General features: G+C 36.0%; 1 protein-coding gene across 3 annotated transcripts in view; it reads left to right on the top strand.

Annotated features, from left to right (window-relative positions):
• Mark1 (microtubule affinity regulating kinase 1) overlaps window positions 1-21436 on the top strand; it is a 141875-nt gene that overhangs the window by 105561 nt on the left and 14878 nt on the right. For all 3 annotated transcript variants that reach the window (XM_026387993.2, XM_026387992.2, XM_077802249.1), the window contains 4 exons: window positions 7470-7569; window positions 8616-8728; window positions 19173-19326; window positions 19635-19828. In XM_026387993.2, coding sequence (XP_026243778.1) covers window positions 7470-7569; window positions 8616-8728; window positions 19173-19326; window positions 19635-19828 — 561 coding nt within the window. The remainder of the gene's footprint in view (window positions 1-7469; window positions 7570-8615; window positions 8729-19172; window positions 19327-19634; window positions 19829-21436) is intronic.

Below are 21436 nucleotides of genomic sequence, written 5' to 3'. Positions count from 1 at the left end.
GCTTTGTAATTCTATTTCCACAAATATTTTTCACAAAAAGATACAATACGTTTTGATGGAAGTTAAGGGATGGTCACTTCCATTGGGAAATTATTCTAAATGCTTTGTGTCAGTGGATCAGTTATCAGTTATTTTTTTACTGAATTATTTGTTTAAATTTGATTAGTTCTAAGCTTAAGATTTTTGTGTTTTTTTTTTCCTTTATGGGTAAAAGGATATATTAGTGATATTTTAATGGAGAACATATACAGTAAAAAGGCCCATTTTTATATCACTGCTTTTTCTAAACCTACCTATAACCATTATTCATAGACAATAACATGAAGTAATTAAAAATTAGAATTGTTAACACTCTATTGGTTCTAAAATTCAAGAAATTTAGAGGACATTGATCTTCCTATTCTTACATCATGATCCTCTTTTATCACAGGAACCCACTTTACCTGAGTGTCACTTATCAAAAATATCCAAAGTTCAAGCAGCAGCTCAGTCAATAAGCAGAATGAAAAGAACATACAAAACTTATTTGGGGAGAGTAGATCTTACAAATCTCTGTGGACAATTATAAGATGTACTTGTGTCTTAAAGATGATTAATTTTAGGGCTGGGGATGTGGCTCAAGTGGTAATGTGCTCACCTGGCATGCACAGGGAGCTGGTTTGGATCCTCAGCACCATATACAAATAAAATAAAGATGTTGTGTCCACCGAAAACTAAAAAATAAATATTAAAAAAAATTCTCTCTCTCTCTCTAAAAAAAAAAAAAAAAGATGATTAATTTTACAGTAGCCAAATATTTTAGTCTGTTATCCATAACATTAAATTGCTGAGGATTTAAACTATTAGATTTATTTGAATTCAATTTAAATGACAAATTATAATTATTATTGTTAAAACATTCAATCTTCTAAAGTTCAAGTTTGACACATTTGAGTAGAGCCTGGAACCTTCCATTCCAGCTTACCAAAACTAAGTTTTTCAACAACAGAACCATGTGTTCACATTGAAAATATTATCATAATAGTGCAGGTTTCACTATACAGAGGCTGGTCTGCTTCACAGTTCCCCAAAGAGATTTCCCAGAGAAACTGTCACCAAACCTTGGGAATATCAATGACTTAAAACATTATATTAGTCTATTTTTATTTTAATACAAACTTTATTATCAGCTTTATAGTGAAAATCTGTAACCTGTTTTTAAAAATCTATTTTCAAAACACTTATCTTTGATGTGTATACATAACTTTTTATCCAGAAGTAGTGTTTCCATGTCATTCTTTTTTTTTCTTTTTTTAGCTTTAAAATTTTGAGAATGTTCTTTTTGCTTTATTGCAGGAATGAGCTCCTTCCTTTTAATTAGCTGTGTCCTTTGGTTCTCCTTGGGTTACCTATCATAATTTATTTAACCATTCCCTGCTTGTTGCACATTTGAGTTGTTTCCATTACTTTTGCTAAAAATAATATGGTGTACTTATTTTTCCTGTTGAGATATATACTTAGATAAAGTCTCCAGAGTGGAATTACTGGGTCAAGGGTCTAAGTGATCTGATAGCTCTCATATATCTTTGCTGAAAAGAAGTGTGTGACTCAAGGCTTTTGAATATGCCTGTTCTCCACTGCTTGATCCAGTGTTGAATATAATGAGTTCTAGAGTATGATACCTTTGTGTAATTTGTTATAATTGCTTTATAAATTGCTTTAATTTGTGTTTCTTCTGTTAGTGATAAAGCTCTATATTTTTAATTAATAGGTTGACTGTGCTTTTTCACATATAACCTCTTTAATGTCTCTTAACTATTCATCTAAGAATCTGTTAATTGCCTTATAGATTTGTACCAGCCTTGTAGCTTTTAAGATGAAATATTGCCCTTGCTAATTCTCATATTTTAAAAAATGGAATTTCATTTGTTTCTCTTCAGTGTCACACAACTATCATGAATTATTAATTTTAGAGTAACTTCTAGTCTTTCTTATGTGCTTTGCTAACACTGAAATTTAATTTAGGGAATCTTGTTTATTGTTTTACTAAACTTCTTATTTAGCTTGCATTCCTTTCTTTTCTTTACCAGATATAACCACATATTATTAAAATGTTTCTTAAGGATTTGTAAGTTAAATACTATATTTATACTCTATGAAAATAATGAAATTAGTTTCACATTCTACTTGTTTGACCAATAGTTGTTTCTAGACCTAAACAGTTGTAGAGCTTTTTAGGTGGCATGTGTAAATGCTGTTAACTCTTCCTATTTGCCCTAATATTGGTAGGAAACTGTATCACACATGATTCTAAAAGGATTTGTGTTTTATATTGTGTAGTGGTATCTCCCCATCTTTGGTTTACTGGGTATTAATGTGTCTAGATTTATCTATTAGAAGGAAACAAAAAAGCTTTTCTCCTTTCCCTTCTCTATGTTTGTGTTTATTCATTTTTCTAGTTTTTGTGGTAGTAGCAGTGCTGTGGATTTTGTTGTAGCAGCAGTGCTAGGATGCTTTGGCATCCTAGGAAGGAACTCTAGCACTCCCCAGCTCTCATTTTTACAATTCTTAGCCACAATAGACTTTACTACTTTTCAAATAATACAAAATGTGATTCTCAAGTAACATTCCTCTTAATGCTTTCTTTGTGTCATCTTTGGCCTTCCCTCGAGAAGTATATATTTTGACTTTCAACACTTTCTTCAGGAGCTGCTAAAATAATCTTGTTTATGTCCATGCAGTACAAGTGACAGTAAAGCAAAAAGAATAATAATTATTCTTTTTTTAGAAAAAAGAAAGCTATCTAAGTACAAATACAAAAGATTTTAATAATTTAAGTAAAATTATTATACTGACCACCCTAAATTGTACTATTTTTAAATGTTCACCAAGAATAGAGAGTATATTTCCCATAGTTAATTATTCTAATTCTTTATAATTCATCTGAAGCAATTATTTTCTTAGTATTTACTCTTACACAGTCAGCAAGTAGCCATATCTGTTCATTGGCAGTGATGGGAGAGTAAGCTTTCTTTTGTTAAGTTTGCAATTGTGTTTGTCCTCTTTATTTCTCATGAGGTATCTGAAATGAAATCTGAAGTGGATTAATTTATCCAACTGGTTCCTATGTCTAGTACACTTTGTTGGCCTAGTTCTTTTTTACCTTGCCTAAATCCACCCAGATTAGGGTTTCATGGCTTCTCTGTCACACAGTACCTCCAGATCCTGGAGACATTTCTTCCTCCGCTTTTAACATTAATTCTTGTGTTTGCCATAAAAGGATTTTGTATAGGACTGAGTTTCATGCAACTAATGACAGGTACTTCTTTGTCTCTCTTTTCTTTCATATATCCCTATTTTATTTCTTTTTGTGCCTTATACTTAGAAAAGATCCTCTGCTTAAAAATTTATTAAATTTATTATTTCTTTAGGCATATCTTCTCCTTCTTGTCTTTACCTTCCATCCTCAGTTTATTTTTATTCTGCTTTGAAGTACGACTGTGGACTGTGGTGAGACACACTGCTAAGTCTTGGCAATTCCCATTGACTAGAGTAACAGGAAGGAGACCTAAACTTTGCTGATTCTCTCATGGCTGCCCAGTTGTCTTTCCTAATCACTGAGTTTCTCCTTTTCCTGGCTCAGTGTTGCCTCATATCTCTTTCATGTGAGGGTGGTCAGGTCACTGCTTCTTCTGTGTCACTGCCTATTAATCTTTTTCTTGTATTTTTTCTAAAATGTGGTTTATCTTCTTTGTTAATAAAATGTAGCATTTCTTCATTAGCCTTTCAAATCAACTTTCAGTTGATCATCAGAAGATACTAACTGTACCTTCCACTCTTTCATTGCATATTATCTTTGTTCCAAGTCAAAGGGAAGTTTCCTCACTACTGTTCACATCTTTCTGCCTTAACTTTCTACCAGTTCAAATACTACTTATATCTTGAGTAAGTTCACTTCCTACATCTTTATGATTCCTTCTCAGAAAACTCCAGCACATTTTGGTCTTTTGTAAGAACTTGATGTTAATAGCACAACTTTGAATAGATGAATATTGTGTATTAAAATATTTTTAGATTTCATGAATAAATCTTCTTTCCTGAGTAAGAGAAATAGCACTTACTAGTATACACACACACACACACATACACACTTTCAACATTGGTCTAGGTATGTGTATTTTTTTCCTAACATGGACATATGAGTATGATGAGTATCAAGTAAACAGATAAAGACATCAGAACATTTGAATTATCTTCATTTTGCTTTAAGTTGCCTGTATTCCAACTGTCAGATCTGCTGTCTCCTATATAGTTCTTATTTAATTCATAGAAACCCTAATTTGCAGGCCCTTGAGTTAAAATCTTCGGAGCTCTCTTGGATTGGCCCTTTTCATTAATACCCAAACAAATTTTGTCATTAAGGTCTCGAGATGAATCTGTTTTCTTTCTTCCATCTCCATATATCCAGATGAGCCCTCTGTTGTCTCCCTCCCGAACATTTTCACAGCTTCCTAAAGTGTCATCTAGCTGCTAGAATCTCTGCATTCTATCTTACCCATGGCTCTTTAGCATCCTCATTTTATTTGAACTACCTTCTTCAAAAACAACAAACATTTGTGCCAAAAAAGATACTATAAGGCCATGGAAAGCAAAACCATAGATAAAGGAAAGACATGTCTTCACCTTCTAATTTAGGAAATTCTGCAGACTATAATATTTTATTTCTATAAATGCTACTAATGACTCTAGCCTAGGCTTCTGTCACATATACTGTTAGAGAGGGAAGGAATGAGGAACAGAAAGGAGGGAATTATGTGGCAGAAATTTGCAGCTCTGCTTTGTCCTTATTTTTTCTTTTGGAATGCAACCTCCCTAACAATTTTACTGATGAATAATCACTAAAAGTTTACATGGGCCAGGTGTGCTGGTGCACTCCTGCCATCCCGGCAACTCAGGAGGCTGAGGCAGGAGGATCACAAGTTCAAAGCCAGCCTCAGCAGCTTAGTGAAGCCCTGTCTTAAAACAAAAAATAATAAAAAGGGCTGGGGATATGGCTCAGTGGTTAAGCGCCCCTGGGTTTACTCCTTAGAACTAAAATAAAATTTTTAAAAAAAACCTTACATAATATCACTATTATTTTAAAATTTGTAGTAGATTTGCTTTTATTTAATTTATTGGATGATATACTTAAATTATTTTTATAACCATTTTTTATAACCATTGGTCAGAGTGGTTGTAAAAAAATCTGCTTGTTTTTGTCTTCTGGTACTTGACTTTGGGTAAATATTAATATAAACGAGGGGAAATATCTAGGCACTCAAGGAGTCAGCCATAAAAAGGGAAAGTTATTTTTCTAATTAGTAGACTCTTGGCAAATAAAGTATAGAGTTGGAGAATATATTTTACAGGGCTTGAAAAAAAAACTAATATACAACACCTACAATGAAAGCATAGAATTCTGTAATAATAAAAAGTTAACCATTTTAAAAATTAATACAGAATTATTCAGATTTGTTTGTCTTTAAATGCTGAAGGTGAGGTTTTCCATCATCTGCATAATGATTTTATCATGGATCTCTAGCTCCCAGTTTTTCTATTGCTTGGCTGTGAATGTGGTAATTTACCCACTAGGTTTTTCTTTTGGGGGGGAGTCCTAGGGATGTAGGTTAGTGGTACAGCACTTGCTTAGTGGGTGGAAGGCCCTGGATTCAGTCCATCACCACGAAATAAATTTTAAAAATGAATAAAAGGGCAACATTTTTTTAAAAATAGCATAAACATGCCTTTTTTCCTTTTTTGGTACCAGGGATTGAACTCAGGGGCATTCGGCCTCTGAGCCACATCCCCAACCCTATTTAGTATTTTATTTAGAGACGGAGTCTGACTGAATTGCTTAGTGCCTCACTTTTTTGCTGAGGCTCTCTTTGAACTAACAATCTTCCTGCCTCAGCCTCCCAAGCAGCTGGGATTACAGGCGTGCACCACTGTGCCTGGCTTAACATGCCTTCTTAACCATTTCTTTTTATAATTATAATTTGGTTAACTATCATTCTTGTACAAGATCTCCAGAACTTTTCCATCCTGTGGCTAAAACTCTAAACCCATTGAACAGCTAGCTCTAGCATGTTCTTCTTCAGTCTCTAGTAACCACCATTCTGCTTTCTGCTTCTGGGAGTTTGAATCTTCTAGATGTCTCATCTAAGTGGAATCATGCAGTATTTATCTTTCTGTGGTTGTCAAGCATTTTACTTAATGTTTCCAAGGTTCATCCAAGTTGTAGGATGTGACAGAATTTCTTTTATAAGGCTGAATAATATTCCATTGCATATATACAGCACATTTTCTGTATCCATTCTTCTGTCAGTGGTCATTTAGGTTGCTACCACATCTTGGTATTGTGAATAATGCTACAGTGAACACAGATGTGAAAATATTTCTTGGATACTCTGCTGTAGTTCTTTTGAATAAATATCCAAGAAATGGGATTACTAGATCATGTGGTAGTTCTATTCATGTCCTGAGGAAACTTAATACTATTTTACATAGATGTAGTCCCATTTTATAATCCCATCAGCATTGTTCAAGGGTTCCGGTTTCCTCACATATTTGCCAACAATTATTATACTTAGGGTTTTTTTATAGTGGGCAGCCTAAAGGATTTCAGATATTTCATTGTGGTTTTGATTTTCCCTGATTATTAGTATTTCATGTAAGCATTTTCTTATTGTTGGCCATTTGTCTGTCTTCTTTGGAGAAATGTCTATGCAATTTCTTTGATCTTGCTTAAATTATTTATTTTTACCTTATTGAGTTGTAGGAGTTCTTTTGGATATTAACCACTTAACCAACAAATGGTTTGCAAATGTTTGTCCCCATTCCACAGGTTGCCCCCATTAGGTTGTCTTAACAGCCAGGACTGATGGTTGTTCTACAGCCTCAGCTTAAATCTACCTGTGGTAGTTTGCATCAATACCTGTCTTCACCCTGATTTTCACCTAATTTATAACTCTAGATTCAAATTCTTCCCATATTCTCTTGGAGTTATCTTTACTAACTAACCCTCTCCTTTCTTAATATCTTAATAAGTGCTGATTTTTAAACACAGGTATATATTTGGTAGAAGACCAGACAAAAATTAAAATCTTTTCAGTAATCTTTAAATTATAAATATGAAGAAAAGATTAAAGTTGGGAGGTTCTTAAGACCTTCAAATTTGAAAATATTCTTTTTAAATGAATATGGAAGAAAAGTTATTTTGAATCATTACATTTGGTAAGTATGTGGGATGACAGTCACAGTTGTCTTAAGATACTGTATGTGGGTTCCAAAGTTCCATACCTTTTATTGAACTGGTAATCAAACTATACGCAATAACTTTATTTGAAAATGTTACATGATTCTTGTTGAGTAAACCAGTAAATTTCACATTTGCTAAAATAACTCATTGAATGTTTCAAGTGACCAAACTTAACATAGAGTTTATTTCCTAGCAAATAATGAAAGATCGATGGATGAATGTTGGTCATGAAGAAGAAGAATTAAAGCCATATACTGAGCCTGAACCAGACTTCAATGATACAAAAAGAATAGGTAAGTATTTAAATATTGTAAGATGTGATATAGTAAGCCATAATAAGAGTCTTTAGTCTATAAAATAGAGTTTAAAACTAGGAAGCAATTTTTATTAGAAAAATATTTATCATCTTAATGATAAACACTATACATAAAAAATTGCAGGCTCCTTAGTTTGTTCTCATATATATTATGGTCTGAGTTAATTGTTGTCAACTTTAACATAAAAGTTAAAATCATGTAGATAAACCTACTTTTTTCCTTTGTCAGTCTCTCACAGGAGGGCTGACTGATGCAACTATCAGCACTGATCAGACTGATAAGTATCAGCAAACACAGCATGTACTTTTACCAAAACTCTAAAAGCACTCAAATAAAGGGAATGAACTCTTCAGCTCACCTTTTGTTTTCCACTTTCTTAGCAGAGTCCACTGGCCCTCTGCCCTGGTCCTGCTGTCTGCCCACACTCAACCATCACTCTGCTTCCAAAATCGCTTCCTTTGTTTCTCTATCCCTATCCAAAGCCATCAGAAACTCACAGGAGTCATCTCAACTAGGCTTTTATCTGACTGAAAGGCAAAGTGGCAGGGGAGAGCACTAAGATCCTAATCAGAACCATCATGGAATTCAAGCCCTCCACAGAAGAATTTGTTCTCCAAAGCAGAAATTGTTAAGAGATGAGAGAGATCACTCCATGAGTAGCTGGGGATGCATTGAGAGAGACAGATAGAAAGAGCCAAAGAAGAGGGATTTTGTATGGAGTGACACAGACTAATAGTCTGACTAGACAAAGGAAGTCAGCTCAGGAATGTAGTAGGCAATGAGAAACTGAGTTGGCTCATGAGTATATAATGTACAATGTAGGTAATTCTGCAAGAAAAATTATGAATGTGTGCCTGTGAACACAGTATCTGTAGATTAATAATCCAAAAATTTGTAAAATTAAAACTATACTTTAAATTTTTTAAGACTTAATTTTCATATCTAGTCTCTTGGAAAACTTGCCAATTTTTTTTTTAATAAAATGAACCCATATTCAGAAAATTTATACTTTCTTTTCCTAGACATTATGGTCACCATGGGTTTTGCACGAGATGAAATAAATGATGCCTTAATAAGTCAGAAATACGATGAAGTTATGGCTACTTATATTCTTCTAGGTAGAAAACCACCTGAAGTAAGTCTTCCTCATTTTTAAATTAATGTGAATTATTTGTTTAATTAAATAACAGCTAAGTGTAAGATATAATGTTTGTAAATGACTTTTATGATATAAAAAATAATACAAAATTCTAATATTCTTATTAGAATTCAAAAATCAAAGTGCTAAATTATGAACTAATTTCATTTCTGGGTAACAAGAGGGATTTTTTTTTTCTTTTTTTTTTTTTTTATTGGTTGTTCACAACATTACAAAGCTCATGACATATCATATTTCATACATTAGATTGAAGTGGGTTATGAACTCCCAATTTTACCCCAAATGCAGATTGCAGAATCACGTCGGTTACACATCCACAATTTTACATAATGCCCAATTAGTAATTGTTGTATTCTGCTACTTTTCCTATCCCCTACTATCCCCCCTCCCCTCCCCTCCCATCTTCTCTCTCTACCCCATCTATTGTAATTCATTTCTCTCCTTGTTAATTTTCCCATTCCCCTCACAACCTCTTATATGTAATATTGTATAGCAATGAGGGTCTCCCTTCATTTCCATGCAATTTCCCTTTTCTCTCCCTTTCCCTCCCATCTCATGTCTCTGTTTAATGTTAATCTTTTCTTCCTGCTCTTCCTCCCTGCTCTGTTCATAGTTGCTCTCATTATATCAAAGAAGACATTTGGTATTTGTTTTTTAGGGATTGACTAGCTTCACTAAGCATAATCTGCTCTAGTGCCATCCATTTCCCTGCAAATTCTATGATTTTGTCATTTTTTATTGCTGCATAGTACTCCATTGTGTATAGATGCCACATTTTTTTTATCCATTCATCTATTGAAGGGCATCTGGGTTGGTTCCACAGTCTAGCTATTGTGAATTATGCTGCTATGAACATCGATGTGGCAGCATCCCTGTAGCATGCTCTTTTAAGGTCTTCAGGGAATAGTCCGAGAAGGGCAATAGCAGGGTCAAATGGTGGTTCCATTCCCAGCTTTCCCAGGAATCTCCAAACTGCTTTCCAAATTGGCCGCACCAATTTGCAGTCCCACCAGCAATGTACAAGAGTACCTTTTTCTCCACATCCTCGCCAGCACTTGTTGTTGTTTGACTTCATAGTGGCTGCCAATCTTACTGGAGTGAGATGGTATCTTAGGGTGGTTTTGATTTGCATTTCTCTGACTGCTAGAGATGGTGAGCATTTTTTCATGTACTTGTTGATTGATTGTATATCCTCCTCTGAGAAGTGTCTGTTCAGGTCCTTGGCCCATTTGTTGATTGGGTTATTTGCTATCTTATTGTCTAATTTTTTGAGTTCTTTGTATACTCTGGATATTAGGGCTCTATCTGAAGTGTGAGGAGTAAAAATTTGTTCCCAGGATGTAGGCTCCCTATTTACCTCTCTTATTGTTTCTCTTGCTGAGAAAAAACTTTTTAGTTTAAGTAAGTCCCATTTGTTGATTCTTGTTATTAACTCTTGTGCTATGGGTGTCCTATTAAGGAATTTGGAGCCCGACCCCACAATATGTAAATCATAGCCAACTTTTTCTTCTATCAGGCAAAGAGTCTCTGATTTGATATCAAGCTCCTTGATCCATTTTGAGTTAACTTTTGTGCATGGAGAGAGAAAGGGATTCAGTTTCATTTTGTTGCATATGGATTTCCAGTTTTCCCAACACCATTTGTTGAAGATGCTATCCTTCCTCCATTGCATGCTTTTAGCCCCTTTATCAAATATAAGATAGTTGTAACTTTGTGGATTAGTCTCTGTGTCCTCTATTCTATACCATTGGTCCACCCGCCTGTTTTGGTACCAGTACCATGCTGTTTTGGTCACTATTGCTCTGTAATATAGTTTGAAATCTGGTATCGCTATACCGCCTGATTCACACTTCCTGCTTAGAATTGCTTTTGCTATTCTGGGTCTTTTATTTTTCCATATGAATTTCATGATTGCTTTATCTATTTCTACAAGAAATGCCTTTGGGATTTTGATTGGCATTGCATTAAACCTATAGAGAACTTTTGGTAATATCGCCATTTTGATAATGTTAGTTTGGCCTATCCATGAACAGGGTATATTTTTCCATCTTCTAAGGTCTTCTTCTACTTCTCTCTTTAGGGTTCTGTAGTTTTCATTGTATAAATCTTTTACCTCTTTTGTTAGGTTGATTCCCAAGTATTTTATTTTTTTTGAGGATATTGTGAATGGAGTGTTTTTCCTCATTTCCGTTTCAGAAGTTTTGTCGCTGATATACAGAAATGCCTTTGATTTGTGCGTGTTGATTTTATATCCTGCCACTTTGCTGAATTCATTTATTAGTTCTAGTAGTTTCTTTGTAGATCCTTTTGGGTCTTCTAGGTATAGAATCATGTCATCTGCAAATAGTGATAATTTAAGTTCTTCTTTTCCTATTGTTATGCCTTTAATTTCCTTTGTCTGTCTAATTGCTCTGGCCAGTATTTCGAGAACTATATTGAATAGAAGTGGTGATAGAGGGCATCCCTGTCTTGTTCCAGATTTTAGAGGGAATGCCTTTAACTTTTGTCCATTCAGAATGATGCTAGCCTGAGGCTTAGCATAGATAGCTTTTACAATGTCAAGGTAAGTTCCTGTTATCCCTAGTTTTTCTAATGTTTTTGAACATAAAGGGGTGCTGTACTTTGTCGAATGCTTTCTCTGCGTCTATCGAGACGATCATATGGTTCTTATCTTTAAGTCTATTGATGTGGTGAATAATATTTATTGATTTACGTATATTGAACCATCCTTGCATCCCAGGGATGAATCCTACTTGATCATGGTGCACAATTTTTTTGATGTGTTTTTGTATTCAATTTGCCAGAATTTTATTGAGGATTTTTGCATCTAGGTTCATTAGAGATATTGGTCTGTAGTTTTCTTTCTTTGAGGTGTCTTTGTCTGGTTTCGGAATCAGGGTGATGTTGGCCTCATAGAATGAATTTGGAAGAGCTCCGTCTTTTTCTATTTCCTGAAATAACTTGAAAAGTATTGGTATTAATTCTTCTTTAAAGGTTTTGTAAAACTCCGCTGTATACCCATCTGGTCCTGGGCTTTTCTTGGTTGGTAGTCTTTTGATGACTTCTTCAATTTCATCCATTGATATTGGTCTGTTCAAATTGTGTGTATCCTCCTGACTCAGTCTGGGCAAATCATATGACTTAAGAAATTTATCGATGTCTTCACTATCTTCTATTTTATTGGAATATAGGTTTTCAAAATAATTTCTAATTGTCTTCTGTATTTCTGTAGCATCTGTTGTGATATTGCCTTTTTCATCCCGTTATGTTAGTAATTTGAGTTTTCTCTCTTCTTCTCTTCGTTAGCATGGCTAAAGGTCTGTCGATCTTATTTATTTTTTCGAAGAACCAACTTTTAGTTTTGTTAATTTTTTCAATAGTTTCTTTTGTTTCAATTTCATTGATTTCCGCTCTGATTTTAATTATTTCTTGCCTTCTGCTACATTTGCTGTTGTTTTGCTCTTCCTTTTCTAGGATTTTGAGATGAAGAGTGAGCTCATTTATTTGTTGGTTTTTTCTTTTTTTGAGGAATGACCACCAGGCGATGAATTTTCCTCTTAAAACTGCTTTCATTGTGTCCCATAGATTCCGATATGTTGTGTCTGTATTTTCATTTATCTCTAAGAATTTTTTGATTTCCTCCTTTATGTCTTCTGTAACCCATTGATCATTCAGTAACATATTGTTCATTTTCCATGTGATGCAGGATTTTTCCTTCCTTCTTTTATCATTGATTTCCAGTTTCATTCCATTATGATCAGATAAAATGCATGGTATTATCTCCACCCCTTTATATTTACTGAGGGTTGCTCTATGGCATAATATATGGTCTATTTTTGAGAAGGATCCATGTGCTGCTGAGAAAAAAGTATATCCATTTGATGATGGTTGATATATTCTATATATGTCAGTTAAGTCTAGGTTATTGATTGTGGTATTGAGTTCTATAGTTTCTTTATTCAACTTTTGTTTGGAGGATCTGTCCAATGGTGAGAGAGGTGTGTTGAAGTCACCCATAATTATTGTGTTTTCATCTATTTGATTCCTGAACTTGAGGGAGGAGAATTTGTTTTATGAATATCGCAGCGCCATTATTTGGTGCATAAATATTGATAATTGTTATGTCTTGTTGGTGAATGGTTCCTTTTAACAGTATATAGTGTCCTTCTTTATCCCTTTTGATTAACTTAGTCTTGAAGTCGATTTTATCCGATATGAGGATGGCCACCCCTGCTTGCTTACGAGGACCGTGTGCGTGGTATATTTTTTCCCATCCTTTTACCTTCAGCCTGTGTATGTCTTTTCCAATCAGATGTGTCTCCTGGAGGCAGCATATTGTTGGATTTGTTTTTTTAATCCATGATACCAGCCTATGTCGCTTTATTGGAGAGTTTAAGCCATTAACATTCAGAGTTACTATTGATATATGGTTTGTACTTCCATCCATGTTTGATTATTTATCCTTTTTTAAAAAAAATTAGTTTGTTTCTCCATGATTATCTTTCCCCTCACCCTCTGTCTTTACCGAGGCACTTCCCTCTGATGGTTTTGGTTATTGTTTTTCATTTCTTCCTCGTGTAGTGTTTTGCTCAAAATGCTTTGCAATGCTGGTTTTCTGGCTGCAAATTCTTTTAACTTTTGTTTATCATGAAAGATTTTTATTTCGTTGTCATACCTGAAGCTTAATTTTGCTGGATACAGAATTCTTGGTTGGCATCCATTGTCTTTCAGTGTTTGAAATACATTGTTCCATGACCTTCTTGCTTTCAGTGTCTGTGATGAAAAATCTGTTGTTAATCTTATTGGTTTACCCCTGAATGTAATCTGTCTCTTTTCTCTTGTAGCTTTTAATATTTTCTCTTTGTTCTGTATATTGGATAACTTCATAACAATGTGTCTTGGCGTTGGTCTACTGTGATTTTGTGTGCTCGGTGTCCTGAATGCATCTTCAATTTGTATATCTGTTTCCTTTTTTATTTCTGGAAAGTTTTCTGTAATTATTTCATTCAGCAGGTTACTCATTCCCTTGGTTTGAATCTCTGTACCTTCTTCTATCCCGATGACTCGTAAATTTGGTTTTTTTATGTTATCCCATAACTCTTGGATGTTTTTCTCGTGATTTTTTACCAGCCTTTCTGAGTTGGCTAGACTCTTTTCAAGATGATATATTTTGTCTTCAGTATCTGACGTTCTGGCTTCTACTTGCTCCACTCTGTTAGTGATACTCTCAATTGAGTTTTTAATTTGGTTTATCGTTTCCTTCATTTCTAGAATTATTGTTTGATTATTTTTTATAATCTCTATCTCCTGATAAAGATGCTTAACTTCTTCTTTTATCTGTTTATGTAACTCATTCTCAATGTGTTCTTTTGCTGCTTGAATTTGCTGACTCGTATCCTCTTTAAGGTTCCATTCCATCTGTCTAAGGTGTTCCTTGAGTTCTTTATATGAACATTTTTCCGATGACTCTAGGTCCTCCTGAATATTTAGGCTGTCCTGCATTGTTTGTACTCCTTTTCTTCCTTGCTTTTTGAAGCTGCTCATGTTACTTCTTGTTCTGTTTGACTGCTGAGTTACTGTTTACTCCTATAAATTTATTTGATGCTTGGGAGGAAAGGTATTAGAAGGGAAGGGAAGATGTCACTAAAGAGAATGAGAGTAAGCAGGTAGAATTCAAGGAAGGGGGGATAAGATAATTGAAAAGAAATGAAAAGACAAAAGAAGAAAAAAAATAGGAAATAAAAAAAGAAAAAGAAAAAAAATTTATAAAAAAAGAATAAAACAAAAATTAAAATTAAAATTGGAAGAAAAAAAAATTTTTTTAAATTGTAAAAAAAAATTTAAAAAACAAGAAAGAAAAATGAAAATGAAAGAAAACCCCAAATCAAAATAAAAAAATTTTAAAAAAAGAGAAAAGAAAAAAGGAAAAAGGAAAAAAAACACTAATAAATGCAGTCTTAGAGTTTGATTAACTTCTCTTCCAGTAGGTGGCGCTGTGCCCACCAGGCCAAGTTTCTCCTGTCAATACGCGGGAACCAATCACTGTGCAGCAGCTCCTCCTCCCAGACTGGGCGAGTCTCCAATCCTGAGTGCCTAGGGCCTCCTCTTGTGTCTAGTCACTTCCCCACTTTTCCTCTAGCCAGGCCCCTCTCACGGGTGCCGCTCACCACAATACTGGGTACACGCCAGGTCTGCTGCTCCCGGGAGCCCTGTTTTCATGGACGATTGGGCACACTCTCCCAGATTGCCTGTCCCTCAGACCCTAAGTTTGTGGAGCTTAGGGCTGAGAATCCTCAGCAAATTTTACTTGCCCTCTGGTAGCCACGCCCCGGTAGCTGGTGCACGAGACCTCAGCTGTCAGCTCTGGTGGGAGTGGTAGTTCCGCGCCTCGGGTCCCTGCCACCTCTAATTCCCTCGGTCTGGCTACCGCGCTCACGGGAGAGCTGGGAGGGGCCCTTACGGGAGAGCTGGGAGGGGCCCTTAAGGTTTCCCCGATGTGTGGAGAGGGAAGGCTAGGGGATTACACACCTGTAGCCGCAGGATTCAATGAAGTTATCTCCTCCGCCGCAGTCTGATGACGTCAGTTCTCTGCCATGGTGGTATCTCTTGCAAATGGCGACAGTTCGTTTCCCTTTGCCGGGTGACCAATGCAATGGGTGGGTCCTTACTGTCTCTCCCAAGCCCCGTTTGAAACCTGTGGCCACTACCTATGAAGGCTCGGTTGCCATTACCTCCGTAGGATCAGAAGGGCTGACCAGTTGTTTCAGCTGGATGGATTAGTGCTGAGTCACAGCTGTTTGTCTGCGGGAATCAGGCGAATGGGAGCTTGAATTCAGCCGATCCGGGCTCAGTGTCAGGATTTTGATTTCTAAGTGGCTGGATTACTCAGCCACATGTGTGAGGCAAGATATCCTGGACTCCCACAGCACCATGGGGCATGTCCGCCCAGCTATGCCACACAGCTACAAAAATCCAAGAGGGATTTTATGCAAGAGTAGGCCCATTGTCCTGTGTGGCTTCAAGAAGCACTACTCACTGTCTGGTCTTAGAATGATGTCCCCCAGAGTTGTACAGTGCACAGCTTCTGCATCCAAGTGTACCAGCCTCATCAAAGCCACTAAAATAATTCTGGGTGTACAGATAAGACAGTGACTGAAACAAAAGAAAGTGGCAGTATTTCAAACTAAATGTATGTATGAAATGATTTGTGTAAGTGGAAACCCAGGGAAAGGTTGTTTCATGATATTTTGTCTCATAGCATATCAAGTGGCTTTAATGCATCCCCAAGGCCAGAAGAGATACATAATAAGGAGACAGATTCAGGAAATAACTGTAAATAAATGGTGAATCGTAAAAGGAAATTATCCTTTTGGAAAACAGTTATAAAGGGCGTAAATTAAGAGTAGGAATGGAGGCCAAGAGAATTAATAGTTTGTTAAAAATTAGACATCTATGGGGAAGGTATTTTATAGAAAATTCAGAAATTGGGCTGGTGATGTGGCTCAAGCAGTAGCGCGCTCGCCTAGCATGCCGGGGGCGCTGGGTTCCATCCTCAGCACCACATAAAAATAAAATAAACATGTTGTGTCCACCAAAAACTTAAAAAATAAATAAATAAATATTTTTAAAAATTCTCTCTCAAAAAAAGAAAGAAAAGGCAGAAATTAGTTGTAATTAAATAGTAACTATGAGTGAAACACATTCCAGCTAATATTTATTGAATCTTCCCTGTACCAGGAACTATGCTCAATAGTATAAATATGAAAACAAGAAAGGTTCTCCTCTCAAAGAGCCCACAGTACAGAGATAAGTACTCAACAATATGATACAGTGTGGTAGGTGTTGGGGATGCTCTGGGAGCTATAGGAGGATAGGCACCTACAACAGGCTAGGTGAGGTCTGTCAAGGTCTTCTACTGAGATGGAGGATGTAAGAATAATAGTACTTGGCAACCAGTTGGAATAAAGAATAAGAGTCCCTCATATTTCTTATTTCCTCAGTATGGATGACTGGTTGTATAAGGTGCATTTGCCAAGATAGGAAAGCTATGGATTCTAGGGGAAATATGGGAAGTCTGGGATGGTTGAATTGGAGATTTCTCTTGGAGCTGTATAATAGATATTCATATGTAAAGATCTGGATCTGCAGGAAAAGATTCAAGTAGATTGCAGGTGGAGGGGGGGGGCAGCTCTGCCCCTCTGAGAGGTGGGAGGGAAAGGGAGAGAGAAGGGAAATTGCATGGAAATGGAAGGAGACCCTCAGGGTTATACAAAATTACATACAAGAGGAAGTGAGGGGAAAGGGGAAAAAAACAAGGGGGAGAAATGAATTACAGTAGAGAGGGTAGAGAGAGAAGAGGGGAGAGGGGAGGGGGGATAGTAGAGGATAGGAAAGGCAGCAGAATACAACAGACACTAGTATGGCAATATGTAAATCAATGAAAGTGTAACTGATGTGATTCTGCAATCTGTATACGGGGTAAAAATGGGAGTTCATAACCCACTTGAATCAAAGTGTGAAATATGATATATCAAGAACTATGTAATGTTTTGAACAACCAACAATAAAAAAAAGGGAAAAAAATCCAATAGTGGACAACCAAAAAAAAAAAAAGATTCAAGTAGAATTAACAGATTTTGGAGTCATCATCTGAGGAACACATGTTGCATGCAGTAGTGTGTCAGAAACTGTTCTAAAGGATTTAACAAGTATTAATTCATCTAATTCTCTCAATGAACGCCCCAAGAAGGTGCTATACTGAAGGAGAAGAATCTTCAGTGGGGATACTGATAGCTAGGAAGTGGTGTCTAAGAAGCCAGGTCAAGAGAATTTTAAGTGGGAATAGCACAAAAGATTTTTTTTTCTGAAGTCTTAACTGTTTCTACTTAGATTTTTAAATTTCAGTCCTGAGATCTTTTGATTTTCTTATTAATTTAAATACAAAGGAAGCATAAATTTTATAAGTATACAGTCCACCACGCCTGTGAGTTAAAATGAAGTATGAATTGTATTGTATATAAACTAATGAAGCTACTGTGAGACTAAGCCTGAACTTAAGAGCCAGGTTTACATTCCCTACCCACACAGCATCTCTGTCACGTAGACAATTTAATTTTCTATGCCTCAGTTTCCTTATCTACAAAGTGAAAATAAGAATAGTACTTACCTCTTAGGGTCATTGTGAGAATATAAAAAATTAACACAATAGTTGCTGGAAGATTACTGTGTGCTCCATTTTAGCTAATATTTGTCATGATTGCCACCATCATTAATCTGCCATTTGTTGTTAGTTTCATCTACATATGAATTTAAATTTCACATTGGAATGTCAGTGATGCAGTGTTTTAGCCAGCTCTTTTACTGCTGTGACCAAAAGACCTGACAAGAACAATATTGGAGGAGAAAATGTTTATTTGGTGCTCACACGGTTTCAGAGGTGTTAGTTCATATAAAGCTAGCTTCATTGCTCTGGGCTGGAGGTGAGGCAGAACATCATGGCAGAAGGGCATGTCAGAGGAAGACATCTCAGGACATTGCATCAGGAAGAAGAGAGAGACTTCTTTCACCAAGGACAAAATATAAACCCCAAAGACATGCCCCATCTCCTCTAGCCACACCCTACCTGCCTATAGTTACCACCCAGTTAACTCCTATCAAGGGATTAATGCTCTGGTTAGGTTGCACCTCTTATAACCCAATCATTTCACCTCTAAACTTTCTTGCATTGACTTATGCATGAGCTTTGGGGGAAAACTCATGTCTTAAACTTCAGCCAAAAATTTGCTGGCATCAGATCTCTGTGTTACAGAGAGAGAAGTAGTGTATCAACCCCCAAGCTTAGTTCTAAGTAGAAGTAATTTCCTGTTCAGAGCCAATAAATCAAATTTTGTTTTGTAAGTGAGGAGGAAAAAAAAAGTAATTTAATCTTTGTTCAAAATGTAAAACAAATGTAGATATTTTAATACAGTCTTTGTATATGTGTATGCATATATATATATATATATATATATATATATATATATATATATATGTACATGTATTTACTTATATAGGTGCATATGTGTTAAAAGTTTTAAATTTTATCCCTTGACTCTTAACTTCACTTTTTCCATCTAGAAAGTTTAGGGTAATACATTATAGGTTTGTTGTAATGATTAAGTGACAGGTATAAGTGAAAAGCTAGGACAGTGTCTAATATATAATTACCATATTATTTGATATTTTGACTAAACTAAGGAGACAGGTACTCATGGGAGCAAATTATATCCACTTCCCTCCAACTCAAGATTCTATATCTTGAGCTACCTTCCTTTTCTGATTACCCCTTATATAGCTTTGAATCATTTAGAAAATCAAGAGTGCATTTTGTTTGTCTAACCATTTTCCTGTTTTAAAAGTCTGGTGGTCTTTCTTCTTGTAGTTCGAAGGCAGTGAATCGCTATCCAGTGGAAACTTGTGTCAGAGGTCCCGGCCCAGTAGTGACCTAAACAACAGCACTCTTCAGTCCCCTGCTCACCTGAAGGTCCAGCGAAGCATCTCAGCAAATCAGAAGCAGCGGCGTTTTAGTGATCATGGTGGGGGAACAAGTAAAATAAGTGAAAACATGAGCTGGTCTTACCCACACTCGTGTATTTTAAGTATTATATAGTCACATCTTCATGGATTGTATCATGTAGTTCTCACAGATTTACATTATCGAATGATAATCAGGAACCCTTTTGCAGGAACTGATCAGATTCTTTAATTGAATAGTCTAATCTCTGTTCAGAGTATAAACCACAGATATTTTTATTGTAGAGTTCTTGTTTGTGAGAAAATATGCCAGTTGTCTTTTTTATCTAATTATGCTGTTTTGTTTTGTTTTGTTTTGTGTTTATTACAGCTGGTCCATCCATTCCTCCTGCCGTATCGTACACTAAAAGGCCTCAGGCTAACAGTGTAGAAAGTGAACAGAAAGAGGAGTGGGACAAAGATGTGGCTCGTAAACTTGGCAGCACCACAGTTGGATCAAAAAGCGAGATGACTGCAAGCCCACTTGTGGGTCCAGAAAGGAAAAAATCTTCAACTATTCCAAGCGTGAGTAAATATCCTGTTATATTGCAATTTGTTGAATGTATTTATTATCAGTTTTTTGTAAAATGTTTATCTTTTGTGTTTTGAAATGTTTCAAAATGAATCATAATTTGAAAACTGTGGAAAGGGAGCCATGCTTCTCATAAATGCAAATTAAGAAAACAACTAGCTGGACACAGTGGCGAGCAACAGTAATCCAAGCAACTTGGGAGGCTGAGGTAGGAGGATGGTAAGTTCAAGGCCAATCTCAGCAATTTGGCGAGGTCTTAAGCAACGTAATAAGACCCTGCCTCAAAATAAAAAGGACTGAAAATGTGGCTCAATGGTAAAGCACCTCTGGGTTCAATTTCCAGTACCAATAGATAGATAGATAGATGGATGGATGGATATAGATAGAACAATCAAAAGAATTCTTCATGTAACAGCCTTAGCACAAAATGGTACATTAACCTTCCTGCTTTGTTTTTCCTGTTTGTAATATTGTCTTAATGTTACATTGGTGCGTTTAATCTTACATTTACAAATAAACTGTTCAATTGAAGCAGATTCAGTTAATGATTTATAAAGTTACCTCATGTTACTCACTGAAGCTGCATACTATAGAAATTATACAATGATAACTAGAAGACAGACTGAGATGCCCCCTTGTAAGGCAACAGGGAAGAATAAAGAGAAAATATAAAAGAACACTTAAGACTGGAGGGAGCATTTAGATAATAAGTGGGCTTTTTGGGAGTGGATACAGGGGATTGAACTCAGGGACACTCGACCTCTGAGCCACATTCCCAGCCCTATTTTGTATTTTATTTAGAGACAGGGTCTCACCGAGTTGCTTAGCACCTCACTTCTGCTGAGGCTGGCTTTGAACTCAAGTTCCTTCTCTCTCATTCTCCTGAGCAGCACCGTTGGGATTACAGGTGTTTAAAAACTGCCAGTCTTTAGCTGCCCCAAAAGACTAAGATATGAACTCTCAGTAAAAAATAACTTTGAAATGAAGAAAGAAATTACTTCTTTCTGGGAGACTCAGAAAAATTGAGACTGCAATAGTGATTATAATATATTGTATATAAAAGTTATGACAATTATGTAAAATATAATCTCTTTACTACAAAATAAACCCAGAGAAGTCTTTTACATGATTGGTTTCTTCCTTGGAGAAGTTACCAAATTGGAGTTCAAGGAAGGGTAGTTTCCATGTGCCCCAAATTATCAACAGAAAAGTCTTCCCTGCTTAGCAGTCACTAGATAGAGCTTTGTTATTTGAAATAGGAAGGTCAACCTGTAAAAAAGTCAATTTTATATGGTACCTATTTCAGATGGAATCAGTGAGACTTTTTCTTCCCTTTGTTTTTAAATATTTTTTTTAGTTGTTGATGGGTTTTCATTTTATTTATAGTTATGTGGTGCTAAGAATCGAACCCAGGGCCTCACACATGCTAGGCAAGCGCTCTACCACTGAGCCACAACCCTAGCCCACAGTGAGACTTTTTCTATAACTTTTGCTAATTATACCCTAAGTTCCCCTGTGAATTGCAGCTTGGGCAGATTGGCTGCCACATTTGGGCATCACTGGCACCAGAGGCTCAAGGCAAGGGAGATAACAGAAGAGCA

Source organism: Urocitellus parryii, chromosome 9, assembly GCF_045843805.1.
Source record: "Urocitellus parryii isolate mUroPar1 chromosome 9, mUroPar1.hap1, whole genome shotgun sequence".
Classification (NCBI taxonomy): domain Eukaryota; kingdom Metazoa; phylum Chordata; class Mammalia; order Rodentia; family Sciuridae; genus Urocitellus; species Urocitellus parryii.
The sequence above is the reverse complement of the archived record's forward strand: the minus strand, read 5'-3'. Positions and strand labels throughout refer to the sequence as shown.